The sequence below is a fragment of the Eptesicus fuscus genome, chromosome 10, assembly GCF_027574615.1.
Source record: "Eptesicus fuscus isolate TK198812 chromosome 10, DD_ASM_mEF_20220401, whole genome shotgun sequence".
In the NCBI taxonomy this organism is placed as follows: Eukaryota; Metazoa; Chordata; class Mammalia; order Chiroptera; family Vespertilionidae; genus Eptesicus; species Eptesicus fuscus.
Window position 1 is genome coordinate 23,579,147 of NC_072482.1, and position 27,740 is coordinate 23,606,886.

The 27,740-nt window shown below is 35.4% G+C and overlaps 1 protein-coding gene across 2 annotated transcripts in view; it reads right to left on the reverse strand.

Annotated features, from left to right (window-relative positions):
• Positions 1–3,750: 3,750 nt before the first annotated feature.
• The window catches only part of BMP5 (bone morphogenetic protein 5), a 114,553-nt gene continuing 90,563 nt past the window's right edge, over positions 3,751–27,740 (reverse strand). Inside the window, exons 4-7 of one of the 2 annotated variants that reach the window (XM_008155627.3) lie at positions 19,257–19,451; positions 8,999–9,075; positions 7,652–7,762; positions 3,751–3,900 (exon numbers count right to left, since the gene is read on the reverse strand). In XM_008155627.3, the coding sequence (XP_008153849.1) occupies positions 3,751–3,900; positions 7,652–7,762; positions 8,999–9,075; positions 19,257–19,451 (533 nt within the window). The remainder of the gene's footprint in view (positions 3,901–7,651; positions 7,763–8,998; positions 9,076–19,256; positions 19,452–27,740) is intronic. The other variant, XM_054722191.1, reaches the window with a different exon arrangement.

Sequence of the window (27,740 nt, forward strand, 5' to 3'; positions counted from 1 at the left end):
TTCTCCACTATTATTAGCAGTGAATATTTTAGCAGCCAATTGCCAAGTCATTAGTCTTGGACTGACCTGTTTGATGTGCGCAACAAAAAATATTTTGCCTTCGGAAAACAAGAAAAATGGGTTTATTTGCATTACACTTATTAATTTGTGCAGTTATGCAGTGACTGGTAAGTTAATGTTCAAAAAAATATTAATTTTTATTAAAATGTTCTATTCTTTTATGTTAACTATTACTCATTTATTTCAGCCCTTTGTATTCAGCATGTCTCTATTGAAACAGACCTATGTTTCTATGAAAATTGAAGCTTTGGTTTTTTTGCGGCCCACGTAAACTTAAACCTTGTTTACTTGGCCCGTGTTAGTCTTAGAGTTTGACAAGCTTGGTGTACATGCATTGACCTTGAGGCTAGCTGAGTTACCTGGCTCTGTCAAATTGAAACGAAGATGCAAAGGTGAAAGTGCAAGTTTTTAAATGTCTAAAATTTCTTTGTCATTTCTAATGGCTATGTCTAATCTGGTTTCTCCTGTCTTTGAAATCCCCATCTTTCAAAAAGTCTTTAACAAATATTACAACTGACTGAAGTAATTTTTACAGAACCTTTGCTCTTTTTAAATTACTAACTTGGATATAGTGTCACTGTCCTGCCTAAATAAGAATAAATACTGGCATCTATTCCTTTTCCTACTTTCTCTGCAATTATGATCTTAACCAAACTTGATAAAATACAGATGTATAGATATATACTTAGCAATGTATACTCTTTATCGGCAAAGCCTTCTTCACTTGTAACTTTAAAAAGTTTGAAGCCAAAAAAATGCAAAGAGAAAACATAGAAGAGGAGGTAATATGAGATGAAAATTGGATGATAAATTGAGCACTTGACTGAATGGTTATAAGACGGTGACTTGTGTTTGGGAATGAGGATTTCTTCTGCCATGAATGGAGCTGCAGCATGAGCTAATTATTCATTGTAAATGTCTTGGGAGATGATATTTGCCAGACTGTATAGTAGCCAGTAGACTTTGACTCAGATTCGATGATAGTGATACAGGGATTATAAAATGAGATAAAAAATACTTTTGAATTTTCTTTCTGTGTTTTTCTTATAATTTTGTTCAATGTAAACATTTCTTTTTGCCTTAGTTTTAAAGAATTTGAATATTTGTGATTTATACCCTTTTATTTTCAAAAAGGATTAGGGGCACATTATAAAGCAAAAGTATGTAAAACAGAAAAATTAAAAACAAATACACAACAAAGTCAATATATAACTAGCTAAAAAGACTTTAGTAGATTGGATCCTAATAAAATAAGCCAAGCTATTCTGATTTTTAGTAATCAGAATACAACTGAAGTAATACTAAGAAGTTAAAGTAACAGTTATTTGAGAATATGTGACTAAACATGTGTATACTAGAGGCTCAGTGCATGAAATTCGTGCACAGGTAAGGTCCCTAGCAGCAGGCAGCTGCCAGCCAGGGCCTCCCTTCGCACCTGCCTTGGCCTGGCGCCGCCCGCTCACCTGCTCCACCATCCCGTTGTGGTCCTACTCTTGTCATTGGGGCCGGCAGTACCTCCATTGCCGCCCACTGCCAGCACCACATGGCTGACGCCCGCCATGTTCCACGCCGCCCCCTGGTGGTCAGTGCACATCTAACTCCTGGTCGGTGGATCTCCCACCCGCAGGGACAATTTGCATATTAGCCTTTTATTATATATGATATGTATATACATATATAGATATCATTTGAAAAAATATGAAAATACTGATACCAATAATCTCCCTTCTTAAATGAAAGAGAATAAAGTGAGATATTTTCCTATTCTAATCAATTTTGCTATTTAAAAATTTCTTTGTTGTTTAAACAAATTAAGAAAATATTTAATTTATTGAATTTTGCTTTGCTTATTTAGCAGTCAGTTATTTATTAACACAAAAACTAGTTTTGGCAATTAAAAACAACATAAAGAATCATGTAATCCACATACCTTTTATATCTGATATTCTTATAGTCTCAGTTTGTGACATACTTACGTGTTGTATCCTTCAAATAAAGACTCAAACCAAGAAGCACAATAGAAACTAGCATAACAAGTTTAATATATTTTAAAATATAGAAATATATTTAAACAGCACATTTAAAGAATATAATAGACTTCCGTTTCTTATTCTTACAATGGTATGCCATTAATTAAAAAATATATTATTTAATGTACCTCCAATATAGTTATTATCAAATCTTTAAGATAAACTGTATTTTAAAACAACATTGCAACATATCTGAATTACAAACAAACCCATAACATTTTTAAGCTATTTCTATTTTTATTTGAAAGATCCAAAAGAGTGATTAATAAATGGTGCTTTATGAATAATCTAGATGACCTTTAAATAGGCCTAGCCATGGAGCCACGATAAATGGAAAGTTATCCATCTAAATGTTATTCTTTAAGAAATCAGTGTGTGTTAAAGAAAAGCCTTAGAAGACAGAGAGAGAAACAGAGAGAGAAAATAAATTAATTTCAGAGGGAAGAACACACATGCACATACACACAACAGAACCTTCCCATTTGGAATTATTTGTGCTTGGAGAAGGGTTTACAAAATCCCTTTACAAAATAAGGTTTTCATTGAGCTCATTCTCAAAGATATGAAAAATGGATTTCAGCTGTTCTTTCGAAATGGCAATTCTGTCAAAGCCATTCTGGGATTTTTGGTAATTTCCTCCAGTTTAGTTTCAGTGCTTTTACCCTAAATAAAATCCCTTGCATCACATCAATCAACGGACTCAGTTATGAAGGAGCGCTAAAGAAAATGGCTCTGTCTGCATCTTGCTCCGGTATATTTTATGCATGCAGTGACTCTTGTCTGTGGGGAGGGAAGTGGAGCACACGTAAAGTTTTCTTTATTTTGGACTCCTTTTAAACAAGAAAAAAATCTGCAGCAGTAGTGTTCTAGATAATAGGCAGACATGATTTATTTGAGGTAAGAAGGTTGTACTGCCATTTTTTAGTGTTAACTTGGAAAGTTATGGACACAGGCTCAAGCCTGTCTCCACAGAGTTCCTGAAGCTTTGAGCTCTTTGCAAAATCTGCAATTCACAAGCCAAGAAGGAACATGCTCCTACAGTTACACCAATTCTGTTAAAGCAAACAGTTACAACAATTATGTGCAATCTTTCAGATTCTATGTTCTGCCTACCATTTATTTATTCAAATCCAGTTCAACATTTCACTTTATTGAATGAAGTAGAAACTCTAAAAGAAAAAAAAAATGTATCTAAACATTTTTGTTTGGGTTGTTATTTTTTTTTTAAGTTTTACTTCTAAATAAATATCCTATCATAGTTTTTATTGGAGCAACATAACCAAATGCATTCAGTTTCTTTCATCGATATTTAACAGTAAAAGGAGTTCTTATTTCAAAAAATATATTAAAAATTGTATTAGAAAAAAATGTTGACATGGAATTGAATTGGACTTAACATACCTCATTGAAAGTTAGACTGGGCAATCTATTGTTTAATGTAGTGACCTATAAAATAGATTTTATTGATAAGGCATCCATAAAGGAGAATATATACCTTTAAATAAATAAAAGTGACTATATACATGATATTGTACATAGGTAGAGATGAAATGAGCCAGACTAATTTTACAAAATTCTCCTTTTGTCTGAAAGTATACTTTTTATTGTAGTCATAAACCTTAATACAGATCTTTTTTCTTATTTCCATTATGACTTAATATTAGTGGCAGCCACAGGAGCGCACTACCATGTTTCTGTATTTTTTCAAAATGACATTGGAGCTGTCGTCAAAGTATAGCACAGAGATGGCGTTTAATTTGGTTGGAGCACAACAAGGCTTTGGTACGTGGTCAGGAAACATCAGATGAACCTGGGAAAGAAAAAATGTTTTGTTTCTTTAAGAAATAAGGTAAATATTTTGTCTGCAGCTTTAAAATGGTTATGCTTGTCTTATCACTCACCATCAAGCACACCCTTCACTATTCTCTTTGTGTTCAGTAGCTGGGGTGGCTGGCAATAAAGGATGTGTTCTTAAGCACTGACACCTAGAATCAACCCAGCAGTTCTAATTATGTGTTGGGGTCTTGAAAAATGTTCAGACAGCTAAGGCAAATACCTTATATGGAGAAACCAGTGAAAATTTTCCTGGGGAAAAGAACATGGCAGCTAGAACTGAGTTGCTTTTGGTTAAAATGACTTCTATTTACTTCATGAGAAATACAGAAGTTATAAATGCAAATCAGTAAAGCCACACAATTGGACTGTAGGAAAATTCAGATCTAAGAATTATTTCAAAGGGATAATTAAACAATAAGTCATCAAAATTATGTCAACTCTTCATTTTCCATTGTAAAGGAAACTTAAATATAACAGCAAAATAAACTCCAGGTATAACCCAATATTTGCCTTAAAGTTTAAAGCTATGATTTCAACTCTTCACAGAATTATTTAGCAGATTGGTTAGAGTTTAATATCCTTTTACTTTCTTTCTCCCTTAGACAACCTCTAAAATGCAGGCTAAGCTAAATCAGAAGTAAAAAGCCTAAATATTTTACGAATTGAATATCCATCCCCCCAGAAGCCTAAAAAAGGTGGCTGTACATGGAAAGTGAAATTCTTAAATAAAGGGTTTATTCTCATTTTGATCAGACTGGCAGTCTGCCTATGGTCTGAGCAAGGAGCCAGGAGCTGGTTCCCCTGTTCCCACCCAACTACCCTAGTCCTTCCCTCAGAGGGGTTTATGGGAAGTCCCATTGATGAGTCCGGAGGGATCTACAAAAAGCAAATATAGCCTCCTAGAGTTTGGCTGTACAATGTCCTGGCTGAAATGATATAAGAGCCCTGCATATGGACAGAAACAGCAGAAAAAATGAGGTGATCTGACATGAACTTGAAATTTCCTAAGACCTCACAAAACTAAAAGTTGGATAGTTTTTACAAATTTCAGATGCAGCTTGTGTCCCTCATCAGTTTTATCTTCCATAACACGCACATACGTGATTGATCACCCCATTTCAATGGAGCTTGGCAGCCTCATGAAGCATTTGCTTAAAATAAAAAAATAAAAAAGGATTGTTCTTGAATGGTTTCTCAAACGTATTAGTCACAAACATGCTCTCCTTTAACAACAAACATGCTTGTCTTCTTGTTTCATGTCCTTCACAGAACAAACAGAGAGAGTGCACAATGCCAGGGGGAAAACATCAAACTTCCCATGGACGCTTCAAGGTCTGTGATGACTTATATCCCACACCCCAGGACAGTGGTGCAGAGCGGGGTCTTGTTCCAAGTGCACATCAGATTTTTTTTAATGTTTGTTTTTCGACACTGCCTTCTACACTATAGCCCCAAAAGCTGACAATATGTAAATATCTATATATAAAAAAGCCTAAGTGACCATATGACTGGACGACCAGATGACCAGCTGGTAGCTGTGATGCACACTGACCACCAGGAGACAGATGCTCAATGCACAGGATCGGGCTCCCTCCTGTCTAGATCGGGCCTGCGGAGATCAGGCTGAAACTGGCTATCTGACATCCCCCTAGGGGTCCTGGATTGTGAGAGGGTGCAGGCAAGGCCAAAGGACCCCAATGGTGCACAAATCCATGCACCAGGCCTCTAGTATATTTATAAGAAGAAAAAGGGAAATGAGAGAAAGGGTTGTATTTGACAGTTTTTTCAATAAATAAGCATTGCTTCGCTTGAGGGAAATGTTCATACATTAGATATGTATCACAGGAAGCAAAAGTCTACTTTCTGAGTCATTAGAATGAGAGTAATAAGAGGCAAAGAGGGGTGGGATGGGAATGGGGGGATGAGGACAAATATGTGACACCTTAATCAATAAAGAAATTTAAAAAAAAAAAAAAAAGAGGCAAAGAAGTTTCTGAGAAATTAAGCGTCATTTTTTATAAGCTGATAGTGGCTGCCCTCTCTGACACTACAGAAACACAGAGATCATGGCTAAACCTTCAGGGCATGAATCAGCAGCATTGTTCTCTGTATGGTCAGCTCTCAGTCAACGTGAATTCTCATAGACATGGATAAAAGGCTAGACTTCATAGCATTTATTTTTCTTTTACCAGTGGGTGTTTGAATACAAACATTCATCCTTACAGAGCATACCTGCTCCAGACCCCCCAGAAAAGTTGTCCTGTATCATGAACTACTTATCTGTACAGATAGCAAAGATGAAAGCATATCAACCCTTAAAATTCCTCCAGGAATTTTCTCTATACTTTGCATACGGTATGGAAGGAAGCAATCTCATTGGTCAAGACTCAGAAAAAGAAGAAAATGTATAAGTGACTACCTTTCAAAATACGTATTTTGTTTTATCTCTCTGCTTCTCTTACACCACATTTCTTTCCAAAGTTTTTGCCAATGCCCAAGCTCTAGTTGTCATAGACGTGTCTTTGGTGTCTAGCTATTTGATAGTACATCGGAAGTCAGTGACGACAACAGCATAATGGGCATTCAAGAATTTAATCTATCAATATAGACACCCCATTCTTTATTCAGAAGGAAACTGAGCTACTCTTTTCATCAGCTTTCAATTTTCAATTAATTTTGAAGAAAAAAAAAAAGGTAACCTCCTGAAGAGTCAACTCCTCACAAATTCTAATAGTTATTCTTTTTTTTGGTCATAAACAAGCCTCATCCACTAAGATAGATTATTTTACTTGTTTTTTTATTTTTTTTTTTTTTTTTGCCCAATAGCTACTGCTCTCTTACTGCCATTCACCAAATAACCCCATTCCCATCAGTAAGTCTGGAGTCTCAAATATTTTTTTTTTCCTTTTCTTCTCTCCTAATTACAATAGCTAAAATTTTCACATTAACCCTCACATTAATTTGCAATAATATCACATAGTCTATTGAACCTTCTAGGAGCCTGTCACTAAGTCTTCCAGAGTTTGTCCCTCTGCCATAGAGCAGGTACATCAGACTCTTAAAGAGGTTTCATGAGCTCATTAAATAGAGTACAGACACTTAAAGACCATGGAATCAACATCTCACTATATTTTTCACAAAAATAAGCCTAGGCAATATATTACAGATTAAGTCACTATTTGATTTCATGAGTCTGGAAAGAGGAAAAAAATGAAGATTATTTTTCATCTTAAAGGTAAAAAAGGTATTAAGAAATGGAAATGTAACTTCTACTTATATTCTACATTAAAGAACTTTCATAATGTCACAGTGTGTTATAGAGCATCCTTAAATAATTAGAGTAAAAGTCTTTAGATGAAATTCACTACAGCTATTATTCAATGTTTTTGCAATAATTACTAATGAATTGTTAGGTTAGAAATAAGTCACTGGGAACCTGTGTGGTTAGTCATGTTGCATAGTGAAGCAATCGCAGAATGAACACATCATGTGATTACAACTTACCTAGCTGAATCCTTCCCTAATGGAATCAGGATTCATCTTTAAACCAGCCTGAATTTCCTGACTATACCCATAATTTGTTACTTTGGCTCTAAAAAGTGCCAAACGAATTTGAGAAGAGAAGATAATGCACTGATAACTACCAATGGATGCTTTCTGTTAAAATAATTTTATATGAAGTTTTCATCTTAAACCAGTTTCAATCCTACAAAAACAAAGCATACCAGAGTTTGAACTATGGCATGGTTGGTAGCATTCATATGGGCATTGAGTGGAAAAGAACATTCTCCATCACAATAAAATGCAGCATATCCTTCTGGTGCTATAATCCAGTCCTAAAATGCACAAAAAAGGAGAAAAAAGTAATATAAAAATATAATTCTTAAAAATACTCAAATATATATAAATCTGGATAGGTTTCTTTCTCTTCTTGGTCCAATAATTAGTCTAATAGGATAGCCTCCCCCAAGCCCTTGATTTATTTTTAAGTTGACATTCACAAAAATATATAAATATTTTCACAAGAAAATGTCCTCTGTAATTTCTCCCAAGAGGTTGCTATGTACTATATTCATAGTATGTATAAATCCATGCATTCATGAATAAAACCATAATCATGAAATAATATTCTAAATATTCTTTAAACAGGAAATGATGAACTCTGGAAAGTTCAAGTGAACCAGACCAAAAAAAAAAGTATAAACTTGAGATAATTCTCATTACTTCTTAATAACTCATTCCTGGTTTTGAAACTTGGCAACCTCCGAAAGCTTTAATATTTGTTTCTTGTACTGTTTTTGTTTTTTTCATTCATGTATTAGCTTTATAGACTCTTTAGAAGAAATGAATTGAAGCAACTTCCAAAACTGCACATGAAATTTTTTAGGAAGCTAAAAAATTGACATATGTCATAATTGCTCTATTTTTTCCCCTAGAGAGGTAAAAATTGGCCCAAATGTAAAATTTGAGAACCATTGTAATAGAATAATATAATCTAAAAAACTTTAATTTAAATTATTACTACATAGAATTATTAAAAACTCTATTGGTTAAATTCTCCTCCTCGCCCTATTGATGAAGCTAATCATATGTTTATGAAGCTAATCATATGTGAAAGACAGCAATAAGTTTGAAGTGCAGAAAAACAACTTTGTCTGAAAAAAAATTTTTTCTTAATGACAGAGACAATAAAGTCAAGAATTCTGTTTCTTAGACTGATAGTTTGGGACCATTGGGGACAAAGAGAATTGCTTTAGTTAATCTGAAAAAAAATAGTATTAAAATCAAAAGTTTGAAATACTTAAAGAATAAACCTTTTTTTCACTTTCTAAATATTATAAATATCCTTTCTTCTTCAACATAGTTTTTTTTATTTTTACTATAAAATCTAATAATTATGTTTTTATGCTGAAAGAATAATGGAGAAAAAATAATGTGGATAATCCACATACTGAATAGTCTGGTTAAAATAACTGATTACTGTATTGGAAAATTTACTGACAAAGGTTACAAGGAACTCAGGATTTATCATAAAGCAGAAAAGAACACTTGAATTGATTGATCATTCTTACCTGCCATCCCAGGTCCCGGAAACTCACATAGAGTTCATGCTTCTTACAGGCTTGCTTTTGTTCGCTTGTATTATAATCTGAAGACAAAAATCAGATTTTAAACAGATGGCAGCTTATTGCGTATACTACTATTTCTTTGGTGAGGTCACTAATAAAAAAGAAGCTATATTTGAAGTTGTAAAATATGAGTTTGAATCTTAAAGCTAAAGCAACTTGCTAAACATGTGAAGTTACTCAGCTACTTGTTCTGAGTTTCTTCTTCTATAAAATGTAGACAATAGCATTTACCTTTTGGGGCTCTAACAAGAATTTGGTTAGACTCCCTATGTGATGGTGCACAGCATATGCCTAGCTGCTCAATGAATGCTTATTCATTAATTTGTGCATATTATAGTAGCACTTAATATATTTATATGTATTAAATATTCATACAATATTTTTCAACATCATCCATGAAGTAGACAGTGGGAAAGTACCAATTGGGATCATACTGAGTTGATTTTATTTTAATAAATATGTTAAACTCAGGATACCCAAAGTTGACCATTTGATCATCCTCCCCAAATCTGTCCTACTGGTAGACCTCCCTGTTCTTAACTGATGGCAGTTTCCCAGTTTTATAACATTCCTTAAATAAAAACATTAAAAAAACACACAATTTGGAGTAAAATAAAAATATTTCTTTTTTTCTCTTCCACATCCAATCTTTCAGGAAATCCTACACATTTTGCCTTCAAATAGCACCAAAATACACCCTCTCTCACCACCTTCATGACTGTTCCTTGTCCAAGGCACCGTCATCTTTCACCTGAATTACTGCAATATCCTCAATAATATTTTCCCTGTTCTGCCTGGCTCCCCTACAACAAAGCAGCCAAGTAGACCTTTTAATAAGTCAATTGAATCATATCACTCCCCAGCAAAATGTCCCAGGATGGTGCTCCATACCCATAAGAATGAAATATCCTCACATGCCTTATAAGGCCCCATTACTTCTCTGATGCATTTTCCACTCCTCCTCCTCTCCTTCACTCCAGTATGGCCATGACACCTCCTTGCTGTTTCATGCACAGGTCAGCTTTCTGTCACCTTAGCAGTGATGGCGAACCTCTGACACGCGTGTCAGCACTAAATATTTAGTTTTTGGTTTATTAAATACAATTATATATAACAATTATACATTTATGTTATTTAAACTATAAATATCGCGAAATAATGTTTTTTTCCTCAAAGTGACACACTACCCAAGTTATGCTCAGTTTTTTGGCGAAGTTTGACACACCAAGCTCAAAAGGTTGCCCATCACTGCCTTAGGGTCTTTGCTCTCACTGTCCCTTCTTCCTGAAATGCTCTTCCCTTGCATATCTATATACCTAATGCCTATAGCTTGTTCAGTTCTTGTCAATGAGGCCTCCACTGACTTCCTTAAACCAACACCCTAATATTCCTGGTCTCTCTCCCCTTTAATGTGCTATGCCATTTACTCATTTATTATGTGCATTGGTTCTTGTCTATTTCCTACTATGTCAACTCCTCAAGGGTAAAAAATCTCATTTGGTTCCGTTTGGTTCACTGGTATATCTCTGTGTCAGGAACAGTGTCTGGCATACAGTAGGTACTCAATAATTCTTGGAGGCATTAATGAATGAATTCCTCAGAGTGTTTCACAAATTATTTGAAGCAAATGAAATATATTATTTCGATTACATATTTTGGAATATAACCTGAAAAACCCATAACTTTTAAAAATTGTTTAAAAGATTTAAGGATAAACGGAGAACCCCGATCTTGTTTCTGGAAAAAAACAAAATACAGAAGAAACAGATAACTTTACAGAAAATCTTTCAATATTATCTTAAAATTTGTTCACACCTTGCACCAAACGTATTTTAAAAATCAACCCATTTTGATTTTTTTCCAACACAAAATAAGAAAGAGGGGAAATTTTAGGGTAAGGGAGCCAGCAAAATAATTTATTTTCAAAGAAGACAGCTAAGTTTTTTTTTCCCTAGAAATAAATGCTGCATTCACTCTGACAGTCATCTCTGGCAAACCAATGTAGCAGTTTACTATGCGAAGCAGTCTGTCATGAGATATCACCTTTCAGTGTAATTATCCTCCACCTCTAAAGAAAATGTAGGCACATCAAAGATCCACGGAGCCTGTCTTACTGGGCCCTGTCATCTCCTTTCACAGTTACTTCAACTCCTTATTTATTTAACGTCAGTCTAGAAAACAAGATAATGATTAAATTTTAAACCTAGAGACATTTTGCCTTCTAATTCAGACTTATTCCTACTGTGCAATTACCTTCATTAAAACAAATTAAATATGTTGATAATGATGGGAGATGGAGGAAAGAGAATTTATTTGAGACCCAGCACTCATTCTCTGGGTAAACTTCTCAATCAGAAGAGCACAGAATGGACAAGCCTCCTATAACTCTATGTAAAACAAGATGAAATGGGCAAGCTCCTGTATCATTTTTAGAGAAAAGAAAAAAAAAACAGTTATAGTATTAGTTTGATTGCATAAACTTCTTGATATTTAGGATTTTTTAAAAAGCCAGCTATGCATTAGACCAGGGGTCAGCAAACATTTTCTTTAAAAAACACAGACAGTCAATATTTTAGGCTATGGGGTATCCTTTGGAACACTCAACTTTGCTGCTATAACTTGAAAGCACCCAGAGACAATATATAAGTGAATGGATAAAACTTGACTTATGGATTCTGAAATTTGTATTTTATATGAATTCTACATGAAACAAAGTATTATTCTTCTTTGGAATCTTTTTCAAACATTAAAAAACGTAAAAAACATTCTTAGCAATTGGGCCGTACAAAACTGAATTTGGCTCGTACTTCACCAACTCCTGCATTAGACAATATGGGAAATATTTATTCTTTTGTCCTTGTCTTAATTAAAAACGCTGGATATGAATAACGACATTGTAGCCAATGACACATACAAGTATGTGTAAAGAGCCATAAACTATGTATGTGGTTATTTGAATTCCATTTTTATAAAAAAAAAATAAAGTAAAACTTAAATGTCAAAATATATCTGTTCCATGTATGCAGCTTTTCATGCAAGCTAAGTGATGTATATAATGTAACATCGCATAAAGGTAACGAGCAATGAAATTTATAACAGAATCTGGTTCCAAGAGTCTGATTTCATAGAGCGTTAGGACCATATGCTTATTCTGTCAGAAATAAAAATTAATGGATACTGAGTGAAGTAAATGTTGTACCCAAACCAGCAAAGTCTGCAGTTAGGTTTTCTATAAACGGTTGGCTGAATAACTGAGGGAGGAAGGGCAGGGAAGTTAGATTTATATCTTTAAAAAATACTGATTGGCAGCCTTTCAAATATTAAAATAAAATGAACATAATGCTACTGTTGATGAACCTGCCCACAAATGAAAAGTTGCACCAGAAATTACCAAAATGTTTTGGTGCCACAGCACATACTAGAAAAATTTGCTAACATTCCTCAATCACAATGCAGATATCATAAATATAGCATTTATTTGTTTTGTATCTTTATGGTAATAATATTGGGAAGTCAGTGCCAAAATATTTAAAGCACTGTTAAATATTTTATGCTAATTTCTTTGTAGTCAATTTCTGAAAAGAGTAAAAATTCAATTTTTCTTAGTTTGATTTTTTAAATTATTTTTTTCTAGAAAAAAAATTACAAAAAAATAAAATACCTGGTGATTAAAAGTAGTTAAAAAATTTCTGAGGTCTACAGAGAGCTTCAATAGTCTGTCCACTCATTCCTGAAAAAAGCAACCAAATAAATAAATATAGGCTAGCCTATCTCTGAAGGGTACAAAAGAAAATCAAGTCCAAAAATATCTAGTTACCAATATGGGTTTCTTTTTCTTTAAAATTTAGTATTAGCCTCTTTAAGAAATGAAATATAGATAAATCTGTAACAAAACAAACAAACAAAAAATGGGAAAAAACCCAAAATAGAGTTTAACATTTAAGCACATCAATTGCTTAAACCAAATATGATAAGATATTGTGTTTCAAAGTAAAAGCCAAGATTTTAGCATTCCCATGCTTAGTTCCCCAAAGGAAAAGGAAGTCAGCATCTACAGCATCAGGATTTTAATTAATTTATAGAAACTGGAAATGACAAATCAATGAGGATACAAGAAGAGGTAAAGAAGCAGAAATGGTAAATTTTTTATTTGGCCTTGGGAATAGAGAAATTCATGATAAACCCAAAACAATAACAATTCCCCCCAAAGATGAGGAATTTCAAAATCCAGTGAACTCCTCACTTGAATGTTTGCACAACACAGTAGGAATTAGTGTTATTTACTTGTGTAGGAATAACTGTTTTTTTCTTTGTTTGAATGTGTGATGCAAAACAGACATCTCAAAACAGTAATTATCTAGAGTGTTTGCTTCACGTGTTTAGCAAAGCACCTAGGATCCAACCTTCTCACCTTAGAGCTCATTGACTTAAAAACCTGTCCACAAACCTGAGTTTCAAACTGCCTTCCAGACATCTCTAAATGCAAGTTTCCCAGATGCCTCCTACTCACTGTTTTAATTTCTGACTTCACTCCTTTGATGTTTACTATTTTGATAAACAGGATCACCAGTAATCTAGTGGCCCAAGCCAGAAAATTTAGTAAGTTTCTTGATTTTCTCTTCCTCCCTCGTATCCTTCATTAAATCAGTGCACAAAGCCTCACTAAATTGACCAATTTCTAGACTAGTTAACTGCTTGGAAGCCCTTTTCACATTTGGTTACCTCCTACTACAACATCCTCTTCTGGTAACTTACTCTAGGATAACACTTTATCCCTGCTCTCCTACATCTCTATCAGTCTTTGGTCTCTTTCATAAAATTGCTTTTTCTCTGGATTCTTGAAGTGTTGATGTTCCCACTGGAGTCTCTCTCTCTGATGTTTTTCTCTTCCTCTGTTTCTATGGTACTGTCAAGTCATAGGTTACATCTAACAATTTGGGCTCATATCTACATCTTTTCCTATGCCTTCCACTTATACTTGACACTCCCATCTCCAGAGTCCCGTTTTCACTCAGTCCCGGTTGGCCTCATTCCACATGTTTTGCTTTCCACTTCCCCTCTCTCCAATCTATAATTTTTATTGCATGAGGTGTTGGACTAAGCCCCTAATCATATTTGGGATTTCAGTTTCCTCCCTTGGCATTCCACTCTTCACTCTGATACCAAATTTAACTCTCAAAAATGCATATCTGATTATGACTCTCCTTTTCTGAATGCCTATATGAAGACACCATAGCTCCTTATCATCACATACCTACCCTTTATGACTTGGTTTCATCATCATTTTCTCGCTGATATAACACTCCTCTCACACAGGAATACTTGCACACCCAGCCATTTGACACTGGTACTTGGCTCTATAATTATGCATATCAGTCTGAAAAGGCTTCATCTACCCCTCCATTTCTGGAAAATGTCTAGTCTCAAATAAGTGCCTTATGAAGTCTTCCAGGCTGTACTAGGGCACTAGCTTAGGTTCTTATAGTGTTAATTAGTTTAATCTAACTATTAAAGATTAATACCATAATAAGCATGTACCATGGTTATCAGTTCTTTACACATATTAATTCATTTAACCCTCACAACCTATGTAACCTTACCCTATGGGGCAGGTACCGTTAAAATTTTCAATTTATCTATGAAGAAACAGAGGCAAATAGAGGTGACATATATTGTCCAAGATTATACAACTAGTAAGGATTGAACCCAGGATTAAGTGATAGAATGATATGTAGATGATAGATAGGTAGGTAGATAGAGTGAGCTAGATATTATAAGCACCAAAATAATTGTTGTTTTAGGAGGGATTTCCAAAGTTTTGCATAACTCAGGGTATAGACATAGGCTTTTAGTGTTAATTACTATAGAAATCATGTGGATTAGATGTATTCTTATATGTGCAGTCTTGAAGGATTTTCATTGATTTTGAGAGCCCTGATTTAGAAAGAACCAAATGTCCTTTTTAAGAGTGATATGATTAAATAACCTCTCACAAGCACTATTGACTATATTGCAGTAGAGGTCACCAAGAATGAGATCACCAATTTGAAAGATGGTGGAGACATATTGTTAAAAAAAAATAGATAAAACAAGGATATAGCATTCTTAAAAAGGCAAAACTATGGAGACAATAAAAAGATTGGTGGTTGCTAGGGAGAAGTGGGGGATGAATAAGCAGAGGACAGAGGATTCTTAGGGCAGTGAAAATACTCTATGTGATATTATAACAAAGTATATATATCATTTTAGATTTGTCCCAACTTACAGAATGTACAACACCAGGAGAGAACCCTAAGGTAAACTATAGACTTTGGGTGATTATGGAGTGTCAATGTGGGGTCATCTTTGGTTACACATATGCCATTCTGGTGAGTGATATTGATAATGGGGGAGACTATGCATGAGTGGAAAGGAGTGCATGGGAAATCTGTACCTTCCTTTCAATTTTGTTATGAACCTAACTAAAACTTCTCTTTAAAAAGTCCTTAAAAATACATAAAATATATCAATCATGTAGTTAAAAACACATAACAAAAATATATTCTCCAAAAGAGACTATCTGTGGAAGAAAAGGTTTGGAAGTACACGTACCCTGTTGATATCGGGGTAACCTATCTCAAAAGGATTAATTGATCAAATTAATTCTAACCTTACTTATGACTTGATTATTTTTAAACAATGAAAGTGTATATCAAGTACATAAAATATTCTAAACAATTAATTCCAATTAATTGTTCTTTCTGGTTTTGATTAATATGTTTGTCCAAGAGGTATTACTTTACATTGCATTCACTAGGCAAGAGATAGTGCCGTCAGAGTTAGAGTAAGTGCACAATGCTTTCATTATAATCACTTTTGGAAAGAAAGTGTCCTAAGAAATCACCAGGGTGTAGGGCAGGGTCACCAATAACTGGATTCGCCTTCAAAAATCTCTGGTATGGGGCACACAATAAGTAATCTTACCAAGGAGTTCTGCAGTGAACCAGGACTTGCCTTTTGGCCTTTTAGTTTTTTCAAAATTCTTAATGCTCTATTCTTGTTGGCACCGATATAGGACAGCATCTTGCTCTCAGTAGGTTCTTTAAAATTTTTACCAACCTGGTGCCTTTATATCTTAAAGAATGGCTAACCTAAAATTTAGCTATTGCCTCCATTTTCTTCCCCCCACACCCAAATTCAAATAAACATCCACTGTACTGCCTCATCATGAAACAGGCTATTTCTCCCATAACATGTCTGCTCAATCTTCTTGCCAAAAAACTAAAGAGGAACAAAGAGGGATAGTTTCTGCAGAAAACCTGGGAGCTGCGGTTCAGTGTATTTTAACCTGAAGAGGGGGTTAGGTTTTCCCATACAGTCAACACATTAACTTAAACACCAAGTATTTTGGTGGTTTCTGTTATATGCTAGACATGGTCCTAGGCTCTCCCATAGGAGTATGCAAGAATAAAGGGGTATTAAGAAATCATAAGGCAAGAATCTTTGAAATAGGAAAGAAGTGGGGTAAACACAGCAATAATAACCTGGGTTTTAATTCTCCTCACTAATTGAGGCTGTCAACATTTAATGATTTGTCCTGAAAAAAAAAAAAATGCAATCAGGCAAACATCTACTAAAACACTCCTCCTTCCTTTCTTAGCCATGGAGTCTTTGCACAGTATTTTATTGTAAAAGCCTAGTACTATTACAACATTTATTATTTATATTTGGATAATTTTAAAATTTCACTAGCATTTCAAGTCTCCTACATATCAAATTTTGTGTTTATATTAGCATTCCCTTTCCTTAAAGCCCTGTCTTTTAGGTCAAATTCCGTAAGAGTTTTTTCCCGTCTGCTTGATTAGTACCTATTGAAAGGTTAAGTCTCATAGACACAAACCAGCTACTTTCTTCCTTTTTATTATCAAAATATGAACTCGTTCCAAAACCATCTACCACATATTTCACAGAAATGGTTGCCAATGACAAACTTTTAAAAGAGAAAATATTGGTCTATATTAGAATAATTTTGTGCTCTAAATGGTGTTAGGAAACTGGTGAAAACTTACGTGATTTCTGCCCCATATGTTTTATTCATCTCTCGGTATAGAAGTACATTTGTTACTTGTGGTCAGGAAGAGAAGATAAACAGAGCTCACCAATGGGGAAAAGGACTTTGATGATTTCGGTCTCTAGAACGCCTCTGCCAGAGATGTTATGAGCTCAATAATAAGTACAGGACTTGGGCTTTTCCCCTTGTAGTCTCCTCAAAAAGTATTTACTATTCTATTCAAGTTTTAACAAACCTTTTTCTTAATGCAGTCTGCTACATTAAATTAAAAACATTTCAACCAATTTCAGACCATTCTACATGAAAAGAAAAATATACAACTTTGACAGGGGAGTATTTACAAGGAAGGGAAGGTCTTAGAAAGTTGTTTTTCCCCAGCTTTCATATTAACCAATTACAATTTTTGCCAAACTAAATATCTTGTGAAGATCTTTATAAAATAGATTGGTAATGAGGCACTACTATCATGTTTTATTTTCAAGTGAAAAAGATGGTTAAACTTATTTGTTGGATAATTATTTTAAAACATCGCTCTAGCCCTGGCTGGTGTGGCTCAGTTGGTTGGAGTGTCATCCATACACCAAAAGGTTTCAGGTTTGATTCCTGGTCAGGGCACATGCCTAGGTTGTGGGTTTGATCCCTGGTTGGGGTATGGACTGGAAGGCAACAGACCAATGTTTCTCACATTGATGTCTCTCTCTCTCTCTCTCTCTCTCTCTCTCTCTCTCTCTTCTCTCTCTCTCCTCTCCCTCCCTCCCTCCCTCCCTTTCCCTTCTTTCTAAAATCAATAAGCATGTCCTTGGGTGGAGATTAAACAAACAAACAAACCAAAAAACCACATCACTCTATACATAGCATGTAATTCAGTATAATGTTGTTTTTTTTCCATAAAGAAATCTTCCCTCTTGCTTCTGTTGTTAAATACACCAAATAGATTTCTTTCTAACAGTATTCTCCTAGTGCCCATACTTTAGGAAGTTTCCAATGAATTCCACTTATTCATTTTGTTGACAGTCCCAGATGTAAAAACAAACAAACAAAAACTTATGTGTTTTTATATGATTTACCAGTTTTAAGTGATTGGGGGGAGGGGAATGAAGAGTTCAGGTATAATGGCAAACACTGTCTGGATGTGTCTTTTCGAAAGAGTTAAGCATCCTAATTTGCTAAAAAGCCATATGCAGGGATTACATCTGTTTTATCCGCCAGCTCATCTATTGTGCCTCGCATGTGGTGACCATTAACATGGAAGAACACATATTTCACAAATGAACCAACATGTTAGACTAAGTTGAGTGCTACGGTAACTTTTCCCCTTTAAATAGACTTATTGTTTAGAGATAAAGATAATTTCTTGGCATAAAATAGCCATCATTTTTATCTAAAAAGAGCTTATAAAAATCTGTCTGTGGCCTGGACTAAACAAGGCACTTATTGGCATAAATAATATAATGAAATCACTTCAGATTTTGGCAGTTAGAAGCATTTAGATCAAATTTACTTTTATAATCCTTCTACCAATCAATAGATTAAATTACAAGCTCATTGGATCCATTGTGTGTTTATAATATTTCATTGTAAGATTTTATATATATGTGTGTGTGTATATGCACACACACACACACACACACACACACACACACACACGGCAGACTATCTAGATAATAGCCCTCCAAAAATTAATGGAAATATAAATATTATCTTAATTATCTTAATTCCTGCTTCTATTGTCAGAAAAAAATTTAAACTGCCTGATTCACATGTATTGTTTTAAGTACTAAAGAAACATTTTTATGTTGAATTTACCTGGCTACCCATCCATATTTGAGAGGTCCTGGGGAGGTCAGCTCAGCAAGCTGTGCAATTCACTTTTGGCTAGACTTTGTTGACGTAGCCATTTCATAATTTTATTACTGCCAGCTTGATTTTAATTTGAACTGAATCTTTCAACATAGCAAGGCCAGCCATACTTATTTTAAAATGAATTACCAAGTGATTCACTGATGAAACATTCTGGGGATGCTAGAAATATTGCTGGATGATTTAATAAACCAAATAAAGGTATATCCAGAGAGTAAATTTATGGCGGCTACTTGATTTGCAACATGTGACCCCATAACTCTGTGCATTTCTGCTCCGGTGTTACCTTACCTCCGGCACTGGCCATTCTGGAGGAGTCCTGGTGAGAACTGGATTTACTGCGGTTTTGGTTTTTCCGTTTGTTGGCTGCTCTCACGGATCGCAGGAGTACCTCACTCGCCTTGAAGAAAGCCACCATGAATGGTTGTTTTGACTGAGGCCCATGTCTCCCCACCAGACCAGCAGATTTGACGTTGATACTGCGTCCTAGAACACAATGCACAATCACACGGTTTATGAAAAACAAGATCAAGTTTACCTGATATGAATGAATTCTGAGGGTACTTTGGGGAAAAAGTTTTAAAACATTATCAGAATCTTTTCTTTTCAGGCCAAATATCTTTATAAACATCGTGAGTTTACAATTACAAACAATTATTCATGCTTGGTTTTGCATTTTGCATCATTCTTCCACCACAAAACACCCTCGGTCTGCCTCTACTAACAGAGTTCTCAGACCTGGAAGTCAGCAATACTGCAAGTGGGAAGGTTGACTACCATCAGCCTGGAAATGTCCACATTGAGTGACAATTTCAAAAATATGAGCTATGGGCTCTTCTGTATTAAGTTCCCTATAATTTTCCTCTAAGTGATAAAAGCTGAATGGCTGGCTGGATGTTGCTACTTCCCCAGCTTCTTTCGAGCCCTTCAAGCATTAATTAGTGCTGATAGCCTCCTCCTTGCTCTCTGGCCTGTGCCCAGCAGACTTTACAGAGCTGGGCTCTACTTAAAGCTCTCCCAAGGTCATTCCAGAAGCCCCGCTGGGGATGGGGACTTGTTTTAAGTGCCAGTTTTTTCTCAATTGGAGGTAAACATGAAAATTTCATAATTCCTCCCCTTCTGAGTTTTGACACAACTGGATGTTTACTGAAAGGATTTCAGAAGATGCAAACCAAGCCTGGAGTCTTTCAGAAAGGAGGAAAATGCCCGAAGGGAATGAAGACCGACCTTCATCTCTAACCTTTCTGAGCCACTTGGTGTGGCTGTGCATCAGAGAAGAAGGGCCAGTAGAGGAGTGAGTTAGAAGTCAAGGTGTCCTAGGGACTAGCAGTAGAGGTTAATAAAGTACCTCTCCCATTGGGGTAATAATGCTAACATTTATAATTATATTAATGCCAAAAGTTTTGGAGCACTTGCTATGTATATGCTAGGCATTTTACTGTTTCCCTTGTGTTATTTGATTCCACAATAATCTAGAAGTTACATATTATTATTTCTCCTTTTTACAGTTCACTCTTATTATCCTCTCTAGTTTAAAATAATCACTAAAAATATTATATATAACACAAAGATCTAATAATATATTTTAATACTATAATATATATGAAGCAAACCATTCGCTGATATTGGTCCATGAAAATCACACAAAGAGAATGAACTATGTAATCTTATGTTGTAAATTTAGTTGAGAGTTACTTAAAACTCATGCAAATTTTCTACTTGACAGACAGGAATTACCCATCTTTGAAGAGTAATATATAATGTGGTTTGAAATACTAGTATGTGCATGACTGACTCTGCTCTGCCCCATGGGAGATGTGCATGTTTTCTTAAAATATTTATTCAGTAAAGACTGTGGAGCAACCTCAGTCCACTATAAGGCCTGACCCACCTTAGAAGAAAGAAAAGGAAAACAAGTCCCTGAAACAGCATCAATGGCTTTTTAGCAAATAAACTCTTGCTCTTAACAAAATTTATTTTGGCAGCATAAACACTTTTGTGTATACTGTATTGTGCAGAGACCTTCCACCATCAGAAAATGAGACTGTGTCATGTGAGGCTGTGCAGCTGTTGGGACAGACACAGAGGTCCTTTAAATGTGGAGGTATTGGCTAAATAGAAAAGTGTGCTCCAGTCCAGGCCGCATCAGGATCCTCAACAGTTGTCCTACAACATATTGGCAAAACCTGTTCGGTCCCCACAAGTATTAAAATGGCATTCCACCTCACGAATGACACTATACTCAGTCCTACCCAAGAAAGAACTTACAAATAATCAAAGCAGTAAACCTTAAACAAATAAGCATATAGGTTTCTCTTTTAAATGCAAACTAACAGTGGCTTTATGCCAGAGTCTATATTTCTTAGAAAAACTCTATCACTGGCATAAATGAAAGAGGCAGTTTGATTTGTGGTCAGAGCAGTTTCCATTCTACTTCCACTGTAACAAATGTATTAATTCAGCTCAGACTTCCTCCTTCTGGCAGCCCTTTTGCTGTAAAAAGAGAAATTAGAAGTTCCAGCCAAATACCATACCTTGAACTGACCCACTTCAATACATAAACACTTTTACAACATGTTTATTCAGGTGTAGCAGTTGAAATTGGTTTAAGATGTTTCCAGTGACAGAGAGCTCAGCAAAAGAAAAAAGAAAAAAAGAACTGAGAAACTTAACTGTTATGGAATAGAATAACTGGCAATCTGTTCTTCAAATTTTTGATTTTTCCCCCTGTCTTGGAGTACAACATAAAAAGTATTTGTTGAGCTTTTATTTTGATTTTTTAATGAAGTGTTAATTTAACAGAAACTACATTTTTACTTGTATAGATTGATGACTGAAGAAATTATTTTTAATATATGATCTTTCTAATACTGAAATAGGTTGCTGCAAGATGTTCACAAATGGAATACAGTAAAATCGGTTTTCCATTCATTACAACACACACAGACCCTTTTATAGCTAAATAGGCACTTAACGCAAAGTTCCAAGTTTCCTTTGGTTTGCAGGAGGGTTTCTTTTATTATTTTTCTAAAGACTTTCAATATTTTAATTTTTATCTGTGGAGAAATAATACTGCTCTAAAGATTTATGTTCTAAAAACCATAAAGATGTGCGTATGTTACAAATATGGGTTTCTTGGGCTTTACAAAGGTGGATATTGTGTGTGAAGCAAAGTACCCTTCAAACCAATGTGAACTCCCTTTAAAATAACTTTTGATATTATTAAGTTTCCTCTTGGTTTCCTTTTTACTTCAGCAATGAGGTGACTATTAAGATTCCATAAGTTAATGCTTGCTCAGTTACTCTTGGTCTTGAGCTACACCATAGCTTAACTATTTGACCTACTCCTTCAGACACAATACACCTACATTGATTATGTAGACTAAACCTTTTGAATGGCTGAACAGTTGTTTTTATTAGAAGTGCTAATGGGAACCCAGACTATATTACATGTATTGAAAATATTGAATATTTTATAAAATGTATTTGAACATGTTTAATTTTATTATTAAGTATACAGTATGCTTTAGATATGGCACATATAAAAATAAAGAAGCCTACCCAAAACCTTTTGATTTAGGAAAACTATATGTAGGTGTGCATTAGTATGGATTTAATTTTCAAAGCTGATCCTTATTTTTTACTTCTAGTTTAAAAGATATAGAATAACAGACAGATGATAAATAAAGAGTAAGCATTGATATACCATGAAAATGGGGTGGGATAATGGAAAGAGTATTAAGTTAAAAGGGTGGGAAGGACATCAGCTGAGCCCCAGCTTAGTCACCTCGGGATTCAGACATGTCTAGGCATAGCTAGAATATTGGTAGGAGTAATCCACTGCACATGTGTTTGGATGGGGATGGAGCAACCACATGGGAAAGTCATCCTAAGGAAAAGGTGAATCCCTAACTCATAGATTCAGAACAATGCCCTAGTGAGTATAAGGAAACAGTGATTTTAAGTCTGTGAAGCTCCAATTAGGTTGCACGACTAACTTCTAAAGAACAAAGAGAATTCAAGAAAATGTCATAGAACTGTTTTTACCTAAAGTCCCTATAAAATACGAGGAAGGCAAGGCATCAGTACTTTGGAGCTTGGTTAGTAATGTGACACAAGTGGTGGGAAAAGGTTCTCCCTACATCAGAAGAGTAGCTTTGGAGCATCTCCTCACTGGTACAGGATGACAGAATGTAGGTCCAAGATTATCTCCTGTACCAGCATCAGCATGAGCTTCTGAGAGTGGTCGCAGTTCAAAGGTAAGCAGAGCATTGGGACTTTAAGGTGCGCCAATAACTGTACCAAAGCGAAAGACAGTGCCAATGATGCATGAAGTGACTGTTAGATCAAGAGGTCACCTCCCTTGCATTATATCCAGGACCTAATGTTGTACACTGGACAGATGGAAGGGATGTGATCTGTTAAATGGGTAGGGTGATAACAAGAGAAAGAGAAGAATTTGGTTGTTCAAGCTTAAATAGCTTTGGAGTCTCCTACACAAATGGGAGAAGATAGGAGATAGCAAAGGCCCTTGAAGAGCTTACCAGCATTCCAGTGATTTCACTGATGGCAGCTACACCCAAAGAAACAATGTTTGTGCCCAATTATCCTAGGTTTGAGTATCACAGAATTCTTGGATTATAAAATGAAAGAGATCATGAGAACAAAAATGGAAGTCCGGGGTTTGGTATTGGCAGAGGTATTTGTCTTTTACGTTTATAAAAAGAATACTCATTATATCTTTGCATGTAAAAACTTCTAGAACTATTCATATGTTGGCTGCCATATTGCCCCTCAAAATGACCGTACAAGTACGACGGGAAGAGAAACAATGTGAGCAGCAAATATCTGGTCATATAATTTCTCAGTTGTATTAACCACACAGTGAATAAAGACAGGGCTAGGATGATATCTTCTAAAAAGAAACAATGATTCTCTTCACACTGCAAGCAAGAGGCATGAATGTGAGTCCGGGGCTCATGCCTACTACATTTTATCATAATTGAAGCTGGAGATTAAAGACTTCTAGATACACTACTCGGACCCTAATGACTTTGGGTAAGCACTGGGGTCAGGGCATTGTATTCACATCTGTCTGAGGACACACTATTTCACGTTTAGAGTCAGAGAGAAGGTAAGCCGGCAAACCAAAGATCCATCCCAAACTCACTGGTTTTGTATTTCAGGCCATTCTTTTTGGAAAATGTGACTTTCAAAATGTTTATTTCTTTAAAATCAGGGTTATTAAAGGAGACTCTGACATAAAACAGCTCTTTAGAGACATGTTGATGTTATAAGGATAAGTGGTTCCAAATAGGAGCATTTAGTTTCCCTCCAGAATATACAGTTTGAAAAACATTCATTTGAGCATTTATCAGAGTCTAAACGTTCATATCACTCTAAGATGTTAGCATAAATTCCAGTTTGTTTTTCCCCCTATAAACTCACAGTAATTGACTGCTTAACCCAAAACACCTGTGATGGAACTTGTGCACAAATTGTCTTTCCTTCATTTCAGAAAAGATTCTTGCAGTGTCCTTTATGAATGATTTCATAGAAAACAAATCAATGCATTGTTTCTCATTCACATATCCTCCTGATCTTTGCTTATTTGTAATCTGTGATTAAATTTGATTCTGGGGTTCTTAAATTATAGTTTCTGTAATTCTAAATTATACTGGAATTTAACTCCTCTAGAAGCAGATGATTTAAAATGTGCAGAATTCTCTACCCAGCATATAGACCAAATCATTTTATATCAGATTTTAAGTAATGTGGAGAAGATACAATTTTGTCTACTTAAATTGCATATACACATTAACTCAGTGTGACCTTAAAGTAAGCACATTGCAATCTAGCTCTCAATTTCAACTCTGTTATAATTTGATGAAAAATTTGCATAGCTTCTAGTTTTATAGTACAAGCATAGACTTATGGCCAGATACAAGCACATGGATTTGATATGTCACAAGCAGAATTTTACATTTGTGCTGAGAACTTTCTTGTTTTTAAAATGTTTTACATTTCCTTATAAACTCAAGCACCAAGAAAGGCTGGGTGTTAGATGATCTCAGTGATACAGGAAAACTTTTAATTTATTGGGATAACAGAGTGTAAGGTTTTTGAGTGATTCTTTATAGTAATTCTGGGATTCTGTCTGACAAACGAGGCTCTTCATACAGTGCCTTTGCCAGAACTTCCCACTCTCTTCTATATACTGATATTTAAAAGAGTAAATAAAAAATAACTACTTAATTACATATTAAATATTATATATTAAATATTACATATGTATAATTCTATACTCACTATTGAAAAGGGTCAAAAACCAAGAAGGAACAAATGTAATAATATAAGAATAAGAATAGGATTCTGTGGCTGATATTAAAGGAGAAAAGACATATTGGAGGCATGCATAGAGGGCAATTGGGAACAATATGCTGACACACTGACATGAAGTGTGAGTTAAGAATTACCTGAAGATAAGACATGTGGTTATGCCCTAGCTAGTTTGACTCAGTGGATAGAGCATCGGCCAGTGGACTAAAGGGTCTAAGGTTCGATTCTGGTCAAGGGCACATGCCCGGGTTGCGGGCTCAATCCCCAGTGTGGGGCGTGCAGGAGGCAGCCAATCAATGATTCTCTCTCATCATTGATGTTTCTATGTTTCTAAAGTTTTAGAAAGAATTTCAACTGAAAAAAAAAAAATCTTCCTCCTTTGAACTTGTCTCTCCCTCTTTCTTCCTCTCTGAAATCAATAAAAATACACAAAAAAAGAAATGTGGTTATAATTCCTGGTAATATGACAATAGAAGGAATCCATTTTCCTCTATGATTGGGGTGTGAGAGGGAGAGACAAGTTCAAAGGAGGAAGATTTTTTTTTTTTCAGTTGAAATTCTTTCTAAAACTTTTGCAGAAAGGACTGTAATGCCCTCTACTTTGAAAGCATGGTGGGGATTAGAAAAGTGGATATTTGGTCAGCAATATCAGCATGTTGACTAGAGGCGTGATGGGGAAAAATACAAACAATTGAGGACTGAAGTTCAGGGGACTCCAGGAGGGAGGACCTGAGAAAAGAAAGGCTAACCATCAAGAAGCAAGGCGAGAGCTGTGTGCCCAGTCATGGAAGCTGTCCAGACACTCGGAGGTTTCATTGCACCAAGGGTGGGACTGAGGTGACAGAAAATGATCAGTCTCTTTCCATGGGACATCAGTCTGAAATGAGGAAGTGTACTGTCTCAGGGATGACAAGCCCAACAAAAGCTAACTTGGGCCCTATTTCAGGTTGTGGACTATGAATGTCAAACTGAGAATTCCAACTTACCTTCCCACAAGCACTTTTCAATAGCTCTTCTCTATATACAGGGTGGTGAGGCAAAAGTAGGTTTACAGTTGTGAGTAGACGAGACAGAGTTTATTCTTCTATTATTATTTATTGTACTGTTTTCCATATGAACAACTGTAAACCTACTTTTGTCCCACTCTGTATATAGCGCCCTTCCCCTGAGGCCCTATGAGTTTTACAGACATCATCTGTCACATGCCCCAAAAGACTGGTTAGCAGTTGATCTCACAGCCCTCGTTTATTTTAAGAAAGCAGGAACATTCTTTTCACAAAACCATGGGAAAAGTGAATTAATTTTTAGTCTTTTTTTCCAGTTATTATGTGACTTAAAAAAAAACACGTGTACACATACAGATATTTCTTTCTTTAAAATCATAAGAGATTTAAATAAATTTATAATGATGCATATTTTAGCAGAAATCAACCTATAGGGTCTTTAAAAATTATTTTTATGTCTTAATATATCAATGAAGAAAAGCTTTTAGACTTCAAACTCATTTTAGTTTGTTTCATAGTCTGCATTTCATACTTGGCATTTTATCGATAGTGGGTGAAGTGGTCCTCAAAATGAACTCACTGCAGTTGTTTGGGAAATTTATGAGTGTCTAAAGAAAACATTCTTTTATACTAGCTTATATGATATATTATTCAAAATATTTTTTTATCATACAGAAAAGCATGGTTCCCTAAATGTTTGACCTTCCCCTTCAATTTGATACATGAACCTGTGAAATGACCACAAGCTGCTTGTAGGATCCTTGCAATAGGCCAGTATTACCAAAACGGAAGAGAAATACATTATTTTGACATCTAAGAGAAAGAGTGACAAGAGTAAAAGATGTTTTCCCAAATATGCAGCAAAGAGCTGATACTGAGATATCAAATGCATATGCCATGATAAGTGTCTACTCTGCCAAAAAAAATGGAGTTCAGACATTTGTGACTTATTTCTTATACATATGAAGACTGGATCAAAAAATATTCATCTGAGTGAAGAGAAGCAGACCTTTTCTTTAGTTCCTCATGTCTTTGGCTGTGGCAAGAATGTAAATTGGCCTGCCCCAATGAAGGACCATTCCCAAGGGGAGATCTCATGCCACATTGATTCCATGGTGGTCCCCAGAACAAAAGCATCCTTCTGAGCTGTAAGGATAGGAAATAATATGCAAAATAATAGTTGGATTTTCAGAGTGTTTCCAGAGTGTCACACTGGGGTCATCAGCATCATCTGATCTCATAGCACAACTAGAACTTTTATATGGTAGTAGAGGCCTGGTGCATGACATTCATGCATTTGAGGGGGGGGGGTGTCCTTCAGCCCAGCCTGCGCCCTCGTGGGAGCAAGCCTAAGCCGGCAGGCAGACATCCCCCAAGGGGTCCTTAGAGCTGCAACGGAGGCAGGAGAGGCTCCCGCCACCGCCACAGCACT